At 47.9% G+C, this 18718-nt stretch overlaps 1 protein-coding gene across 2 annotated transcripts in view; it reads left to right on the top strand.

Annotated features, from left to right (window-relative positions):
- The window catches only part of ARHGEF10 (Rho guanine nucleotide exchange factor 10), a 130178-nt gene that overhangs the window by 36796 nt on the left and 74664 nt on the right, over nt 1-18718 (top strand). Inside the window, exons 5-10 of one of the 2 annotated variants that reach the window (XM_030812418.1) lie at nt 15-78; nt 2149-2225; nt 4797-4853; nt 12263-12426; nt 15737-15853; nt 18305-18419. In XM_030812418.1, coding sequence (XP_030668278.1) covers nt 15-78; nt 2149-2225; nt 4797-4853; nt 12263-12426; nt 15737-15853; nt 18305-18419 — 594 coding nt within the window. Of the gene's footprint in view, nt 1-11; nt 79-2148; nt 2226-4796; nt 4854-12262; nt 12427-15736; nt 15854-18304; nt 18420-18718 lie in introns of both variants that reach the window. The other variant, XM_030812419.1, reaches the window with a different exon arrangement.

The following is an 18718-nucleotide window of genomic DNA, read 5'->3' as shown; positions in this document are numbered from 1 at the left end:
TTCTTTCCCAGCAGAAACACCAGAAGTCACAGAAGATCGCCAGCCCAATTCTCTGAGTTCCGAGGAGCCTCCAAACAGGTATCTGCATCTGTCTTCCCGCACCTGCTGAATTCCCGCCTTTCTCCTGAGGAGCTGGACGTGGGGATCCTGGCATGCGTCCCTGCCCACCATCCTCAGCTCTGCGTGGTGGGAGCTGTCCCAGCCCCACCTCCTGCCTTGGGTCCCTCCCGGGCCAGTGTCCCCTGGAAATGTAGGGTCAGGACGAGTGGAGTGAGGGCCTGATAACTGGGTCTGATTTTAGGCGTCCAGGTGTGTCCAGGTTTGGCCTTTGTCACGGCCCTGCTGTTGCTTTCCCTCATTTGCTTTTCTCCTTTCTATCATGAAGTCAGCCTTTGCAGGGTAAAGTGTCCCCCATGAACCCCCTGCAGGCGGGTGGGGTATCTGGGGAGCAGCAGCCACTCAAGAAGTGGTCTTGCCCCAGTTTAAACAGAGTTGTGCCACCAGGTAGGTCCAGCCACGGTTCTCCATTAGAAATTGCAGATTTTATGTAAAATTAAAAATTAGTGGTAGCGTGTTATCACTGGTGATCTAAAATGTATTGTGAAAAATATGTGCATTGAAAATAGGAATTATTTTGAAGAAAATGAGTATAGAATGTAGTGTGATGAAAACCTTAAATGATCTTCAAAAGGATGAAATTTTTCAAATATGGAAATAGTTATGAATAGTTTAAAATACTGTTTCTATTTGATTCAGATTTTCTTTTACCTTTTTAGGTAACTTTTTGTTGTGATATTATTTTAAACTTTAAAAGTGCAAGAATGCTCCTTGGTGATGTGATAAGTTCTCAGAGAAGGGGGCCGCATCCTAATTCCACAGGTGCACAGCGCAGCACACGGGGCAACCCCAGCACCCACGGGGCCGTCACCAGGACACAGGGCAATTCCCAGCACCCATGAGGCTGTCACGAGGACATGGGGCATCCCCCAGCACCCTTGAGGCTGTCACCAGGGGACGGGGCATCCCCCAGCACCCAGGGGGCCGTCAGCAGGACACGGGGCATCCCCCAGCACCCAGGGGGCCGTCACCAGGACACGGGGCATCCCCCAGCACCCAGGGGGCCGTCACCAGGACACGGGGCATCCCCCAGCACCCACGGGGCCGTCACCAGGACACAGGCTCTCTTCCCTCATCCTGAAAGTCCTGCAGGTACTTTGGGGCCTGTTAGAGCTTTTGCTTGACAAGTCGTCATCATGGGGTGCTCTGCACGGATTGTCACCTAATTCCCTGTTAGCGACCCTTCCCATAGGAACATTTTCCGGGGCCTTCCGTACACAAGTCTGGGTGCTCACCCTGCTTCCGGTCTCGGCCTTCCCAGCAGTGTCTCTGCACTGCCACTGGGCTCATCCTTGCACAGCTCCCCACGGGACGTGGTGTCGGGAGGACTGATCCCTGCTGCGTTTCGTTTGTCAGCAGTGGTGCCTCTCATGGGGTGACGCTCGGTGTGTGCGGTGAGTCTGACCTCATCATCCTTCCAAGGGGAGCATTCCCACAGCTTCCCATTGCCAAGGATGACACCCCAGTCCCTGTGTGTGCGGGACTCTGGTGGCCCATGTGACCACCCGCTGGGGGTAGAGACCATGGTTTATGCTGGGTGGCCTTGCATCTCTTTCTCCCACTGACCTGCTCCTGGACATGGAGACGGCCCGTTGCCCGCTGGCATCTCTACCACCCAGCATCGTGAGCAGGGCGTAAGAGGTCCCCAAAGGATGGCCGAAAAACCAGAAGACAGTTCAGGCCTTCTAGGGCAAGGACCGTATTGCTGCTCTATTGTCCTTGCCCGTGTTCTGCGCCGTGCATAGGCCGAATATCTGGAGTACTTATTTACAGAGTTATTTATTTACAGAGTACTTATTTACAGAGTACTTATTTACAGAGTTATGAGTGAAAACTGGAACTTGGGATGTCCTATAATAATAGCTGGGAAAATATGTGATTCCCTGTATAGTAACATATATATGTATTCTGACACACACACACACACACACACACACACACACACACACCCACACCCTCTGCAGGGCAGTTGGCAGCCTAGTGACTGGGCTGTGCCTGGATATTCTGACTTTATGGTTTGTTTTCTTTAAGTGAAGATCAAGCCGGTCGAGAGGACAGCGCGCTGGCCCGCTGGGCCGCAGACCCAGCCAACACAGCCTGGATGGAGAGTAAGTTCCCCGGCCACTCACAGCCAGAATCCTCACCACGCTCCACAGACGCCACTGCGGCCGGGCCGGGTCCCTGAGTCTCAGGTCCCATCAGATCTAAAACTCTAAAAAGATGTTTATTTACTGAAAATAGTAACACGGGCTGACTATGCAGAAGTTTCCCGGGGTTCCCTGAAGCTGTCACTTCCCGTGAGGCCACCCCAGCTCTCCATGTCCACGCACTCACTCTTCCTGGTCGTTTCTAGCACAGGCTTTGTTATTGTGATAACAGTGAGATATGTGGGGAACAGAAACTCTGACCTGCAGCCACAGTTGGCCACCACCCAGACGCCCACCCTGCGCTTGCCTGTGATTCCCAGGGAGATGCAGTGTCTGGCACCCGTTTTGAAGAGGGGGCGGGTGGGCCTCCGTTTTTTTTTTCCAAACACACTTTATTTTACATAACTTGGTGTTTTCTTTAACGAATCATACAAATTTAAATGGGGATTCCCAAATAAATCTTTTGTTAATTTACGTTTGGCAGAAACAACAGATTGAAAACATTTAGTAGGCTCTCATTTATTTGTAACTTAAAAATAAGTTCTGTAGCATATTTTTCCAAAACAATAGCCTGAAGCAAATGTGCTTGAAAAGCTAACTGGTAATGATCTGACTAATATCATAGCTTATTTAAAAGAGCTATTACTTAAAGGACAGACTAGACATGTACTTTGATAAAAACACAATTTTTGGTCATGTGAATGATTCGTGTTCAGATTTCAAAAATAGGAAACATCCGAAAGTGCATCATTTTATTTATAATTTCACTCCTTGAAATGAGAGCAGTCTGCAATGTAAACAGAGCAAAGAATTCCAAACTCTATTTTTATGTACATTGAAACCTGTAGGATTATGTCCCTTCTCTGTGTGGATTAAAGCGGGTGCATTTCCAACACATGGCTCGAGCTTCCATACGATTCAGAGTGAACCTAAAGGCATTCTTTCTGCCTTTAAGTTGGCTGAGCCTGCCCCTCTCCAAGTGGCCAGATCTGCAGTCCCACCTGCGACTTCAAAGGCTGAAAGATTTTTAGCTAGATTTACTTGTTTTTTTAATTTTTAAAGGAAAAGTAAAGATTACTTTCCTGATTATGCCTCTCATTATCCACTGGCTCACTAATTTCTATGTAACTGTTTTATATGATCAACTTACAAGGTAGAACAATCTTAGTTACCTCCTGATTATTAAGCTGTCTCCTGGAAGTTTTCATTCTAGTTTCAATTATGACGTTGTTAAAACAAAGATCTTAGTATAATTAGATTATTCCAGTAGGTGGCTATTAAAGCAGGATCGTTATAGGATTAAATTATTGTCTTGGCTGTTTGCTAACAATTTTATTTCTGAAGTAAAATTTGTCTGATTTTTTTCTCATTACACATTTTTATTACCCAGATGACAGTGAATTGGAATAACTGTATTTCGAAATATGATCTCTAAACTAGCAGTCCCTTAACTTTATCTAAGAGGAGTAGAAATCTTTACTGTGGTTGCAGATAGTAAAGGCTGTTAAAAGAGAGCATCTCTAATACTGGAGCTTGACAGCAGCAGCAGATAAGGAATTTTCATTTCCCACTAGTGTGGGGACAGGAGCAGTGTCTGGATGTCAGGGGAGAGTTCGGGTTTGTTGGTCTCATTTTCTTTCTTATGTGGCTTAGGAAGTGGTTTCCTGTATGTTTTCGATGCAGTCATACGTTGTAGTTTGGACATTCTCTTGCAGAGAGGGCACCACTAGTCAATGAGTGGAACCGCGATTTAAAGGTCTTTTTATGAAACGGATTTTCATGTGAAGCGTGTAACTCTTACAGATATTTGAGTAAACCTCAGACTCACTGTTGGTGTCCTTTGTGTACATCTCATACAGCACAGTTTTGCTTACAGAACTTCCCTTCTTTTTTATGAAACGGTTTCACTTTCACAGAACCCCAGTGTTGCACGTGATACAGATTGAGAAACACTGTCCTATATGTTTAGCATTTTGATACTTGCTACTACTTTTTACCTTCAGTGGCACAAAATTATGATGTCATTGGTTTATTTGGATGGTTTTCCATTTTATCCAGCACTGATGGGCACTTTCCTGATTTCTGGAATTCTGTGTGCCACCGTTGTAGTTTTTTGTGCATCAGAACATTAACTTCATAAGCTTAAAATACTCGTAAGAGAGCCATATAGAAATGTGTAATTGAACACAAAATCGTAGAATAAGATTGGCCTGGAAACCATGAAATTCCTTCGTAGTGACATTTTACAGCTGGTCCGTTTAAAGAGACATCCTTCATTCCCAACAAATTATTCTGCCCTAAAAATAATGCTTATGCTTTGGTAGGGTGCTGTTAGCTACCTTACAGCCCTCGTTGTCTACTGCTTAGGACAAAGAACAAAAAAGTAAAAAACAAAACAAACAAAAAAACTACCCCTATAAACCAACTTTTTGAATAATCATGACATCGTTGGCGACTGTGGCCCTGTAAAATTTAAATTGCACGAGGTTTATGTTGGTCACTGTTTAAAGTGTTTCTCCCCGTTTATTCCAGATCCAGAAGAAGCAATTTACGATGACGTTCCAAGGGAAAACTCAGACTCTGAACCAGGTTTGATTTTGTCCGCAATTGATTTGAGGAGATTCAGCTCAGCAGCCTTTCCCTCTGGATGCAAAAGTGACTATTTAGTGGACGGCCCAGACGTTTTCTGTATTCATGTTTTGTATGTTGCTTCTAGAATGGCTTATTCATGTGTGGTGGAATATTGGTGTTTGTGCACATATGTGTGTGTGCTTATAAGACTTGAAACAGGGCAGTTTAATCTTACTTATCCCAAGCAAGCAGAGGAGTTAAAGGTACGGCCAATGCCGGCAAAGAGGTAGGAAACACGGAGGCCGAGAAGCAGCAACGTATATCGAATAAATGACATCAATGAGAAAGTAGAGAGAATCAGGCAAAGGTAATATTCAAAGAAATAACCAAGAATTCTCTACAATTAAAGAAAAACATAAATTCTCAGATTTTAGAAACCGAGATTCAAAGCAGGATGAATTACACGTTGATCCATGTCTAGGCCAATACAATGGAGACCCAGAGCACCAAGCCCAGGGTGAGTCTCCTGAGAGCAGCTGGAGAGAAAACATGGCTCCCTACAAAGGAACCGCCATTCGACTTACCCACAGGCTGGGGGCAGGCTCTCAAAGCGAAGAAGGAAGTGGCTCTTCTAGCCTGGGCGGCCACATCCAGCAAAGTACAGTCCTTTAAAAAGGGAGAAGGGCTACATGAGGCAGAGCTGGGGGACTTGCTGCCCATAGAATCTAAGGAAATATTTAATGATGCACTCGCTGCAGGGAAGAGCACACTGAACCACGAAGGAGGTGGCGGGAGGCAGGAGCAGGTGGGGAGCCTGGGAAGTGTCGGGCGTGTGGAAAGTCGATACCGGCACTGCCCAAGACAGCGCTGATAGTGCTGATTGAGTTTAAGATGGAGCCAGAACCCCAGCCGGTGCCGACTGAAGGGGAGGGCGACAGTTCATGCCATGTGTTCTGAAGTTCTGAAGTCGGCGTTTCTCAGGGGGAGGATATTATTATCGATTTTTTTTTTTTTTTTTTGCTATGGATTGGTCAAGTTTGCATTTTATGGGTAACTGCTAAGAAAATAGGAATAGATTATTTAACTTTGAAACCAGTAGCACAAAACCTAATCTGGTAAAAGCAAGAAAGTATAAAATAAGAAAGCTTTGCAAACCATATAAGAAAATACTGCAAAATAAGTGCAAACATAGTGGTACGCATAGTAAAGTGGATCCTATTGCCAGTAAAAGTAACCCTCAGATTGGATAAAATAGCAAAGCTAGCCATAAATTCTTATGAGAGATACATAAGGGTACAGAAGATTTGTAAGTAAATGGATGGAAAAAGAAATACAATGCAAATTCTAACCAAAGTATTGCCAGTATAACTATAATAATACACTAAATGTTAAGCCATAAAGCAAGGAATAATTCATGAGGAAGATATATAACAGTTCTAAACTCATATGCACCTAACAGCCTTAAGATACATAAGCAAAATATAACAAGGCTTAATCAGAAATATGTAAATATGCTATTGAGGTGAGAGATTTTAAGAAAACTGTCTCTGCTATTGACAGATCCTGGACATAAAATCAGTAAACCGGCAAGGCACAGTGGCTCACGCCTGTCATCCCAACACTTTGGGAGGCCAAGGTGGGTGGATCACTTGAGGTCAGGAGTTCAAGACCAGCCTGGCCAACATGGTGAAACCCCGTCTCTACTAAAAATACAAAAATTAGCCAAGCATGGTGGTGGATGCCTGTAATCCCAGCTACTTGGGAGGCTGAGGGGAGAATCACTTGAACCCGGGAAGCGGAGGCTGCGGTGAGCAGAGATTGCGCCATTGCACTCCACCCTGGGAAATGAGTGAAAACTCTGTCTCAAAAAAAAAAAAAAAAAAAATCAGTAAACCATAAAAGACTAGAACAGCAATGTAGTATGATTGACTTGAAGGTCATATACAGATCTTTGAAGCAAGTAGTCCCAGAATATGTATTTTTTTAAGCACATGGAATATTTTAAAAAATTAGCCATATAGTATGCCTCAAAACAAATATTAACAAATGCCAAAGAATGGGTGTTGAGACCTTATTTTCTGATAACAGTTGAATAAAATCAGTAAAAAAGAAACACAAACATTTAGAAATTAAAAATGATATACTACTCTGTAACTCATGGTCAAAGATAAAAACAAAGCAGAAACTAGAAAATATTTTGACTTGAATAATAATAAAAACATTATATAAACTATATGGGATAGATTTTAAAGTCTATTTTAAAGACATAATGGCATATGTTAATAAAACAGGCTGGGCACGGTGGCTCACACCTGTAATCCCAGCACTTTGGGAGGCTAAGGCCGGTGGATCACGAGGTCAGGAGTTCAAGACCAGCCTGGCCAAGATGGTGGAACTCCATCTCTACTAGAAGTGCAAAAATTAGCCGGGCGTGGTGGTGGGTGCCTGTAGTCCCAGCTACTCAGGAGGCTGAGGCAGATAATTGCTTGAACCCAGGAGGTAGAGGTTGCAGTGAGCCAAGATCGCTCCATTACACTCCAGCCTGGGCAACAGAGCGAGACCCTGTCTCAAAACAAGCAAACAAACAAACAAACAAAACAGAGAACAGTGAACTGAGCATCCAGCCAGCTACGTGAAAGAGCAGCAGCGTCGAGGGAAGTGGCAGGAAAAGAATAATGGCCAAGGAAAAATGATGAAATAAAAATCCAGGAAGCAACATAAAGTATTAACAAAACCAAACGTTGGTTCTTTAAAAATAGTACAAAAATAGACAAGCCTCTGGTTATATTAGGATGGAAGAGAGAAAGCAGGGAGAGGGATGGAAGAAGGAAGGAAGGAAGGAAAGAAGGAAGGAAGGAAGGAAGGAAGGAAGGAAAAATTTGATCAAGAGGATGGTACTGCAGTAGAAATTTGTAAAAACCATTAGAGGATGCTATAAATAACTTTTTATCAAAAAGTTAGATGAAATTAAAAATTGCCTTGAAGAATCAACTATACCCAAAATCAAAACCATGAATAAACCTATAATGATCCAAGATATTGAATGGTTTGCTTAACTACTGTGCAGAACAGCCCACCAGGCTCAGATGTTTTTATGCTGGGGTTTACTGAGCCTTCAGGGAGCAGACAAACCCCTCCGTCGCATGCACTGTTCCAGTGAATAGCAGAAGCAAGGATGCGGTGTAAATTAGTTTATAATGTTAGCATAAACTTGTAAACTCCCTCACCCGTGAGGGTTGATGCCACATTTCCTTCCAGAAATGTCAGGAAATTGAATCCAGCACGACCCCAACAAGTAAGCAAGAGGCTGTCTTAACCTTTTACATTCATGGCAGCAGTTCAAGGATCCTTTGAGAAGCTCTTGTACACGATTTCCCCAAATTAATGGACATAAACCCGTATGCTCATCTCAGCATGTGTTTGAAAAGCACTTGCTGAGATTCAGTGACCATCCAACATTAAAAACTCCTAATAGAAGGAAACTCACTTAGCTGAATTAAGGACGTGTTCTTAAAATCTACCGCAAATGTAATGGGGAGGAGCTCAAGGCATTTGTTAATTTATTCATTCCCCAAATATGTTTTGGGTAGTTACATACCGAGTACTAGATGGGGGTGTGCCTGCTGTCATGGAAACAGGGTGATTTCATCCTGTTGATCAAGAAAACTCCTAGGTGCTTGCAGGTAAATGTGGCACAAATAAAGTGAGGACCAAAGGTTTGTTGCTGTAAAAACAAGTTTGAAATGCATTTTGGGGTAATTTGTCCGGCCGCATCGGGCATTCCTCGCAGAAGGCGTGGTCTGGTGACTCAGAACCCAGCATACTGTGGAAGTCCAGCCGTCGGCCCCCTGCCGTGTGGCGACGCCCAGTGTGTCCCCTTTGTAAGGACAGCACAAGCAGGAGTTAATGGACAGGCCATGCATAGCGGTGGTGGGGCAGGGAGCCAGTTTCCGGGAGAAACTCAAGCCGCCGCCGCAGGAGAGCCCTGTGGGATGCCCTGTGCAGGGCTGTCGTGAGGAGCAGGAGACGGGAAAGCCTGGTGGCTGCAGGAGGGCACCGTGCAGAAGTATCCAGTAAACCACCCACAGCACAGCAGCAGAAAAACGAGGAAATTGTATGTGTGTATATTTATAAGAACTGAGAAGCCATGGTGAGCAAAAAGCAAGAGGAGAAAGTGGCAGTGTGCTGGCATCAAGTTGCATTGAGAGGAGGCTGTGGGGTAGTGCACCCGCATTTCCTCGTTGCGTTGAGAGGCGCCGCGGGGTAGTGCACCCGCATTTCCTCGTTGCGTTCAGAGGCGCCGCGGGGTAGTGCACCCGCATTTCCTCGTTGCGTTCAGAGGCGCCGCGGGGTAGTGCACCCGCATTTCCTCGTTGCGTTGAGAGGCGCCGCGGGGTAGTGCACCCGCATTTCCTCGTTGCGTTGAGAGGCGCCACGGGGTAGTGCATCGGCATTTCCTGGTTGCGTTGAGGCGCCGCGGGGTAGTGCACCCGCATTTCCTGGTTGCGTTGAGAGGCGCCGCGGGGTAGTGCACCCGCATTTCCTGGTTGCGTTGAGAGGTGCTGCGGGGTAGTGCACCCGCATTTCCTCGTTGCGTTGAGAGGAGCCTGCGCGGTAGTGCACGCGCATTTCCTCGTTGCTTTCAGAGGAGCCTGCGGGGTAGTTCACCCGCATTTCCTCGTTGCGTTGAGAGGAGCCTGCGCGGTAGTGCACCCGCATTTCCTGGTTGCGTTGAGAGGAGCCTGCGGGGTAGTGTACCCGCATTTCCTCGTTGCGTTGAGAGGCGCCGCGGGGTAGTGCACTCGCATTTCCTCGCTCGCTTAAAGTTCGGGGCTCTCAGAACACAAGGAGAATATGGGAAAATTTCTTACTAGATGTTATGGAGGCCACACAGGGCCACTTTTTTCTTTTTTTTTTTATTGTGTCAGGGTATACGTAAATACTCATTTCAGCCAGTTCAGCACGTACAGTTGAGTGGCATTAGGTACACTCACTGTGTAGCCAGTGCCTCCATAGGCCACTTTTTAAATACGCGGGGCTAAGGGCCCACGACAAGATTGTCACCAAAGACAATAAGTCGATGGCGCTGCCTGGTCACTGGCTCAGTCAGAAAACACAGGCCAGGGTGACTGGATTTAACGTCCAGTTTTAGAATCACAAATCTGCGAGCCCAGGCATTCAAGAGGATGTAAGTAATTCACTGAATTGATGGTTAGCAAGACCCTTCAAAGTCCTTGGAAGTTCCGTGTCTGCTGGGGGCCAGAACAGCAATTACGTTTCTAAAACATTGAAAACCACCCGTTTTTCATACATCTTAATTGGCCGAGTTGTAATAGAGCTAAGGTAAAGGCGTCTAAACGTGCCCGATCCAGTGGCTAGGTCCCAGGAGCCGTAACAAGGCGCTGGGAGAACTAGATTGATTGATTAGACTCTTGCCAGTTGCTGTGCTGAATACAGAAAATGCATCTCCATCTCTCAAAGGGCTGAAAATCTAACTGAGGTGAAAAAGGTAACATGTATAAAAACCATGTCTTTGTAGACTTGTTTTGTATGGACCAGAAAAGTTGGAAGTCCAGAGATGGATGCAAGGAAGTAGCGGATGGAGTTTCCTTATAACCTCTGGAGGGACAGTCCAGATACATACCGGGGTGTGTAGGGGGTGGAGGTTCTAAGACAGGCTGGAGGGACAGTGCAGACACACACCGGGGTTTGTAAGGGGTAGAGGTTCTAAGACAGTCTGGAGGGAGAGTGCAGACACACACCGGGGTGTGTAAGGGGTAGAGGTTCTAAGACAGTCTGGAGGGAGAGTGCAGACACACACCAGGGTGTGAAGGGGAGGTTAGACAGCGGAGGAAGTGCAGACACACCGGGGTGTGTAAGGGGTAGAGGTTCTAAGACAGTCTGGAGGGAGAGTGCAGACACACACCAGGGCCTGTAGGGGGTAGAAGTTCTAAGACAGGCTGGAGGAACAGTGCAGACACACACCAGGGTGTGTAAGGGGTAGAGGTTCTAAGACAGTCTGGAGGGAGAGTGCAGACACACACCGGGGTGTGTAGAGGGTGGAGGTTCTAAGACAGTCTGGAGGGAGAGTGCAGACACACACCGGGGTGTATAGGGGGTGGAGGTCCTAAGACAGCTGGAGGAACAGTGCAGACACACACCGGGGAGTGTAGGGGTGCCTTTCTCTGAGTCCCCTAGTACGTGGTAGAGGCCATAGCCCCTCCGCTCTTGGGCACGTGGGTAGGCTCTCAGGATGACTCTTGGCTCTTGGTCATGTGGGTGAGCTCTCAGGTTGATGCCCGGCCCGAAATTTCAGGCAGTTGTGCAAGGACTTGACCCATTCACCCACTGAGCTGAGTTGCTGAGGGTGCCAACTTCCTGGGTGGTGATCATTGCCCGTGGCACACAGAAAGCACTGCAGCTTCTACAAAGTGAGCTCCTTTCACGCATTTTATGGCTTTGCCAGGCTGCTGTTTACCCGCCAGAACTTTTAATCAGACATTTGGAGGACCTGTTTTGTATTCAGTGGAGAAATATTACAAGGGTAGGGTAATTTGAAATATCTAAGGATTGTAAGTGACAAGTTCATGTCTAATTTTGCATTTCCAGTGAAAGCGAGTGTTGGCTTTGAATGTTACTTATGTGCTAAGATGTATATATTCCTCAGTGCTTAATTATTAAGGATTTTTAAGGCCAAGTTTTGTTACAGTGAATGATTGTGGATGCATAAAGAATAAATTTAACATTTTTAAGGCATGAAGATTATTTATATCTAAGAAATCAGGTAAAATAAAGAAATATTTATGCTTGTGTGACTGATAAAAGATTTAGAGAGACACTCATATTCTGGGAGTTTGAAGAATCTCATTTTCATTCTCTAAAAGTCTTGTTAGCATCACAGCGTTGAAAATTTAAAAATCTGTGTGTATTTTCTTGCTAGTGCTGGTACTTGAATATCTGTATCATCCACCTATCCATCCACCTACCCATATTTCTATAATCTACCATCCAGCTACCTGCTTATCATCTGTCCACCAATTCTCTCTCTGTTGAATTTTCAGAACATCCTGTAAGTTTATATAAAGGAAGATTTGTCTTCCTGGGAAGTTCTCTAAGGCCGACAAGTTATCTGGCGTGACTGTGGCTGATGCCCATAGCCAGGTGGTCCTCAGGGTACAGATGGGGCAGGGGCACTTGTGAGAAACGCCTGAAGTGCTGTTCCCCAGCCTCCCTGGCCCTGCCCGGGTGGTGGAGGCGCTGCACAGTGCCTTCCGTGGAGCACGCCCGGGGCTCCGCAGGGTCCTCAGCACGATTCAGATTTGCTTCCACCCCCAGCTCTAGATGATTCGGTAAAACCACAAACAGGCACGAAACAGCCCACATGGAATTCTAAAGTTTTAATTTCATTTTGGAATTTATGCACTCAGATGAAATGATTTATGATGATGTTGAGAATGGGGATGAAGGTGGAAACAGCTCCTTGGAATACGGATGGAGTTCGAGTGAATTTGAAAGTTACGAAGAGCAGAGTGACTCGGAGTGCAAGAATGGGATTCCCAGGTCCTTCCTGCGCAGCAACCACAAAAAGCAAGTATGTGTTCCGTGCACGTGTGAGGGACGGTGCTCTCGTGTTAACACGGGCAGGGGGCTGTGAATATGATTGTGATCCACCTAATACTTCATAGTGATTTGTTAAGATGCTGGTAAGTGATTTGGGGAAAGCATAAGATATTGGCAAAGGAGAAGACGCCTCTTGTTTCATATAGTTAAGTATCGTCTTGGAAGGATGGAGAAATTAAACTTCTATAAACCACTTAAAAGGTCTTAAATGAGCTCACCACCTTGAATAAGAAAGTAATTGTTCTCTGAATTGCTTGTGTTTTTAATGTATTGTGTGCTTTGCGTGTAGCACCGTTTGCAGAACACTGAATAGATGGGATCAGGGTTCCCTAAGACACAGCACATCTGTACTTCGCTTTAAGCGAGGTTTTGAACTTTAGCATGTTCAGCATGAACAGGAAGATGTAAAAATATAAGATGTTAAGGGACAAAAGCTTCTAAACTGACCTGTGACAATCCTTTCTTCTTTCTTTTTCTTTTTTTTGAGATGGAGTCTCGTTCTGTCTCCCAGGCTGGAGTGCAATGGCGCAATCTCAGCTCACTGCAATCTCCGCCTCCTGTGTTTAAGCCATTCTCCTGCCTCAGCCTCCCAAGTAGCTGGGATTACAGGTGCCTGCCATGACTCCTAGCTAATTTTTGTATTTTTAGTAGAGATAGGGTTTCCCTTTGTTGGCCAGGCTAGTCTCGACCCGCTGACCTCAGGTGATCTGCCCATCTCGGCCTCCCAAAGTGCTGGGATTGCAGGTGTGAACCACCGCGCCCAGCCTGATGATCCTTTCTTACAGGGAATTTTTATTTTACTTTTTTTGTGGAAAAGTCTTGAGATTTGGGTGCGAGGTGGGATGTCAGAGCTGTAAGGCGTGAATTCTGGAATTGGGTGATTGTGAGTCATGGAAGCTGGGAACCATTCAGCTGAGGCACTTCCCACGTCTTGGTGGTGCCGGGCCGGGCCACAGGTTTTTCGTTGTTAGAGTTTTTTTTTACTATTTGTAAAAGGATAGATTGTGCTATCTACAGTGATGTCTGTGTACTTTCTTTGTGAGGCTGAGATGGAAGCCACATGCAGTCCTCCTCTGAGGCCAGCCAGTCCCGTGTTACTGATAGAGATGGTGACTGGATGCCCGCCATAGTGACAGTTGGTGATAACCGGTGTTATCCCCCCGGTCCCCTCGTAACCCCCAGTAAGCGGAGATTTCCTTCCTGGACATAGCTGCCACATCCCTGTGGTTTACAAGTGATTATGGGTCTCATATTCTGTGAACCTGCCTCGTGAAACTCAAGGAGAATCTACCAGATCATGGCGGTCAGCTCACCTACCCAGTTTCATTCACAAGTTCTTCCAGGAATTAGGTCTTTTCTGTCACCGTCATCATTACAACTGCGATTTAAACAACCAACGAAGCTGCAATTGTAGTTTTTTGGTTTTTTTTTTTTCTGTGAAATGGAGTCTTGCCTGTTGCTCAGACTAGAGTACAGTAGCATGATCTTGGGTCACTGCAACCTCCACCTCCCAGATTCAAGTGATTCTCCTGCCTCAGCCTCTCAAGTAGCTGGGATTATAGGCACCCGCCACCACCAGCTAATTTTTGTATTTTTAGTAGAGACAGGATTTCACCATGTTAGCCAGGCTGGTCTCGAACTCCTGACCTCGTGATCTGCTTGCCTCAGCCTCCCAAAGTGCTGGGATTACAGGCATGAGCCACTGCACCCGGCCTGCAATTGTAGTTTTTAACAGCTGATAAGTAAGATGGTATTTAGCTTGCTGTAGCTGAGTCAGACACTTGATTTAAACTGAGATTTAAGAAGACTGCTGGGCTCTGACATCACAGATGCAGGCTCGATGCGTGCCTTGGAGCGTGGGTTAAATGCTCTTTGGTTTCGCCTTCGTGATGGGCTGTGGACAGAGGGGCCAGGCCACTGAGGAGCCCAGAGGCATTAGTAGTCACTCCTTGGTAGTAATTCAGGAGACCCTGCCCTTGCCTTGGAGCGGACCCATATCCCAGAGGAGCCCTTGACTGCCCGGGCAGTGCCAGTGGTTCAGCAGCCCTTCCTGCTGGGAGAAGGAGCTGGGGAAAGCCAGCACACAGTGGGTTTGTGGTGCAGAATTACAACCCGGGCGCGCCGGGCTCTGCACTTCCAGCCTCTCTTGCACCTCCATGTTGCAAGGGCAGTGGCCTGGACCGGGGGTGGGAATACTGTGTGGGGTGCAGACAGGGCACCCGTGGGTTAGGCCTGTCCAGGATGGAAGTGCTGCAGGCAGCACCAAGTTTTCTAGTTTAAATGGTCATATTTTAAAAACGACCAAAATAAAACTATATGTTGTTCAAAAGTCAACTCAAAAAATCTCGAATTTTATTAAAAACTTCCTGAAGTGTCTGTGACATGAGAAATGCCCCGAGACGAGCAGTGGGGCCTCAGCCACGTGCATCTGAAGTGTCTGTGACCACATGAAGAAGGATCCAGGGGGTCCCCAGTCCCGTCAGTTAGAGAGAAAGTGACCTCAGGTTGGAGACTGTTGAAAATCCGTGCTGCCATCCCCAAAATATGTCACCTTCAGTACAGTTTAAATACAAGTATCTTTTGCTTGGATGCCAACGCAAAAAATAATTTCATGTATTTTTATATATTGGATAATTTTGATTCCACTAAAATGTAAACGAATGATTTCACAGATATTTTGTGTGCGTGCATTTGCTCCTGTCTAGCACAGAGAAGACTCTAGCCTGGTGTCTGGATAGTGTCTGTCTTTTGATGCCATGTTTAACTCATTTCTGCATTTGTCTCTCCTTTTTTTTTCTTTTTTTGCGACAGGGTCTTACTCTGTCACCTAGGCTGGAGTGCAGTGGCACCATCACAGCTCACTGCAGCCTCCACTTCCCAGGCTCAAGCGATCCTCCCACCTCAGCCTCCTAAGTAGCTAGGACCACAGGCGCACACCACCCTACCTGGCTAATTTTTGTAATTTTAGTAGAGACAGGGTTTCACCACGTTGCCCAGGCTGGTCTTGAACTCCTGAGCTCAATTGATCCTCCCACCTCCTCCTCCTAAAGTGCTGGGATTACAGGCGTGAGCCACCGCGCCCAGCCAACTATTTGTGCATTTATCTCTCAAGGACCAACCGGGCTAGTAATGGGGACTCCCGCGTGTGGTCCCAGAAGCCCCCAGCCAGGACAGGCCTCATGTGCCACTGCAGACGCGGCCAGCATCCTCTCAATGTAAAATTGTCCCAAAGAACCAAAAAGAGCCTTTTTGTGAAAAGACTGTGTCTCTTTATGCTGTAGCTTTCTCATGACCTAACCCGTTTAAAGGAGCACTATGAGAAAAAGATGAGAGATTTGATGGCAAGCACGGTGGGCGTGGTGGAGATTCAGCAGCTCAGGCAGAAGCATGAACTGAAGGTAGAGTGTTGCCCCCGGCCGCTGCCCCCACTCGCCGGCCAGGCAGTAAAGAAAAACCGCGCGCCTCGGTCGGTCCTTGGTGTCTCAACAGTGGTTCTCAAAGGGTGGTCCGGGGCTCCCGGAATCCCCCGACGTTTTGGGGCTCACGTGAACTCTGAGACGCTCTGTGCCTTTCACTCTCTCCCTCTTACGGGGAACCCAGGAACATTCTGGAGGCTCCACAGCTGTGGCCTCACAGCTGGCGGAACGCCATCCGGCTGTCTACGTGAGAGGGGTTTCCAGAAATGTACAACAATGCCACTTTCTGTTTGTTTTGGAAAATACAGCAATTTTTCATCAATGTTATTTAAGATAACATGTAATAGGTTGATTATTTTTTAAATGAACATTTATAAAAATATCCAAAATTTTTCAGCTTTTTAACTTCAAGTGCAGTAAATATTGATACGTAAAACCCTGGTAAACGAAAGCCATTTGGGCTCTCCGTAATTTTTAAGAGCGTCCAGGGTTCCTGAGGCCGGAATGCTTGAGAACTGCCGGACCTGAATGTCATGACCGTCTGTTCTGTGCGATGTCTTTTAAAAGGGCACTGTCAAGTACTGTTTCCTGCAGTTTGACCTTTTATCCTGCTGGTATTTTGTGATCATTCATACGTGTTGAGTGGCACTCACTGGAAAGGGCTATGCACTCCACACAGCTTCTGGAGCAGCCGGCTCATCGCCCTGTTGTGCTCGGGCCATCAGAAGCCACAGCCGCCCCCTGGCAGCCGCGTTATCCCCTCACATCCAGCATCCGGCTGGCTCCCCTGCAGGGTGTCTGAAGGGACCTGCCGGAGGCTGCAGGCAGTGTGGCGGGGTTTCTGAGGAGTGGAGGACACCGTCAGAACCGTGGGAGGGGTGTGTGAGCTACGTTTGGAGATTTTCACAGACACGGAGTGCCCTGGCTGAAGCAGGTGAGGGCACTGTGGGAAGTGGGGAAGGAAGGCTGGGGAAGCAGCCAGGGCCAGGCCCAGCACACTCCCGTCCCCTAGTGACAGCAGCCCCGTGTCAGCCCTGAGAGCCGGGAGACCTGGCCAAGGCTGTGACCTGGAACCCGGGGTCTCACCTGCTCTGCATGGAGCTGGGGCTCAGGGAGCGTGGCGGCCCTCCAGTTTGTCGGTTTGCAGTTCTCTGATTCTAAGCCCAGATCTGGGGTTGAGAAAGAGCAGGACATGGACAGGCTGTGCAGGACGGAAACATGCAGGCGGGCAGCGCTGTCTGCGCCATCGGGCGGGAGGCAGGGGACATGGGTGCAGGGGCCAAGGAAATGGCAGCAGGACATGGTCCCACGTGGGGTTGGGGATGCAGGAGCAGGGGAGCCCACGGGGGCCGCGATGTTAACGCCGTCGATGGGGGACAGCATTGCAAGTGGTGGAGATGGGCTGGGGCAGGCGACGCGGGTGTGAGGCCATGCGTGTTGTGTGGTGTTCATGGTGGACGCTTCAGGAAGGCAGCCCTGAGGCCAAAATTGGAAGTCCAGGGCAGGCAGACACGGCCAGGGCTAGAGCGACACTGTCTGCACGCCGGCGCCCAGCAGCCCTGCTCCTCACGCGGTGATGTGACCCAGAGTGAGGAGAGCCTGGTTCTCAGCTGCACTGCTGGTCCCTTTGAGAGGTCCCTGGGATGGGGACATCAGTTGTCCCATAAGAGATCATCTTTTAAAGACGAATCACTCAGCGTCCAGTGGCCAGTACCTCAGATGTTGGGTTTTTAAGGAATAAGAAATCAGATGGCAGGAGACGCCTCAGACGCCCCTGAGTCCAGGCAGCCGCGAGTGTCCAACACAGGTCTGGCCGAGGAAGTGGAGGCAGGGAGCCCCAGGCCAGGGGGACATGGCTTCCGAGTCTGACATCCGCAGCGTGCTGCACGCCGACCCTCCCTCGGGCACGTCCCGTGCGTGTCTGCAGCACTTGCCAGGGTCTTGCATTCAGCCCTGTGGCTGGGGCTGGGTCCATGTGACGATGCGTGTGAGGCGGCCCTGTCAACAGCTGGCCATGCCCCCAAATGGGGTGACATGGGAAGCCCCAGGGAGGTTAGAAGGCTAAACTGGAGCTGTGAGCGTCTGCAGTTAGTTGTTTTGCCATTTAATTCGGGGCGAGTTGTTTGACATTTGTGCACGTTAGTGACTCACCTGTGACCCCCACATACCTCTTTGTGTGAGTGGGTCACATATAATACCATAAACGGGGCAGGGAACATGTTTCACCATGTCCAGGAAGGGCTGTATTTTTAAGGTCTATTTTTTCCTTTTTTCCAACAAACAAAACCAAAACAAAACCTAGCCCAGAACTGCACGTGACACATGCGCTCACAAGAACCAGACTACTTGACAGTATTCTTTTAAAACAGGCAAATGAAAGTCACAGGTGGGTTCTGCCGCCGTCACGTTCTCACATCTCCCTCTCCGTCGCAGATGCAGAAGCTCGTGAAGGCTGCGAAGGACGGCACCAAGGACGGGCTGGAGAGGACCAGGGCGGCTGTGAAGAGGGGCCGCTCCTTCATCAGGACCAAGTCTCTCATCACGCAGGGTCCGTGCCTGCGGCTCTTCTTGCGGGGAGGACACAGGGTTGGGGGGACGGCCACATCTTGTGGGGAGGACTCAGGGTGGGGGGCAGCCGCGCAGGCTCCCACAGCCTTGGGGAGCACCAGCTTGCTCAGTGCTTGGGTCTGGATCAGCCCTGCTGACCAGCCTCCCCATCCTGCGGTGTTGGCGTTTTAGACTGAGGGCACCGAGCAGCAGAGAATCATTGGGAATCACTGGCTGGACATAGGGAGGGCTGCGCAGGGGCCACTGTCACTGTGGATTCTTGGCATTGGACTCTGTATT

This window comes from Nomascus leucogenys, chromosome 4 (assembly GCF_006542625.1).
Source record: "Nomascus leucogenys isolate Asia chromosome 4, Asia_NLE_v1, whole genome shotgun sequence".
Classification (NCBI taxonomy): domain Eukaryota; kingdom Metazoa; phylum Chordata; class Mammalia; order Primates; family Hylobatidae; genus Nomascus; species Nomascus leucogenys.
Note: the sequence above shows the minus strand (reverse complement) of the source record. Positions and strands in the feature narration are given on the sequence as shown.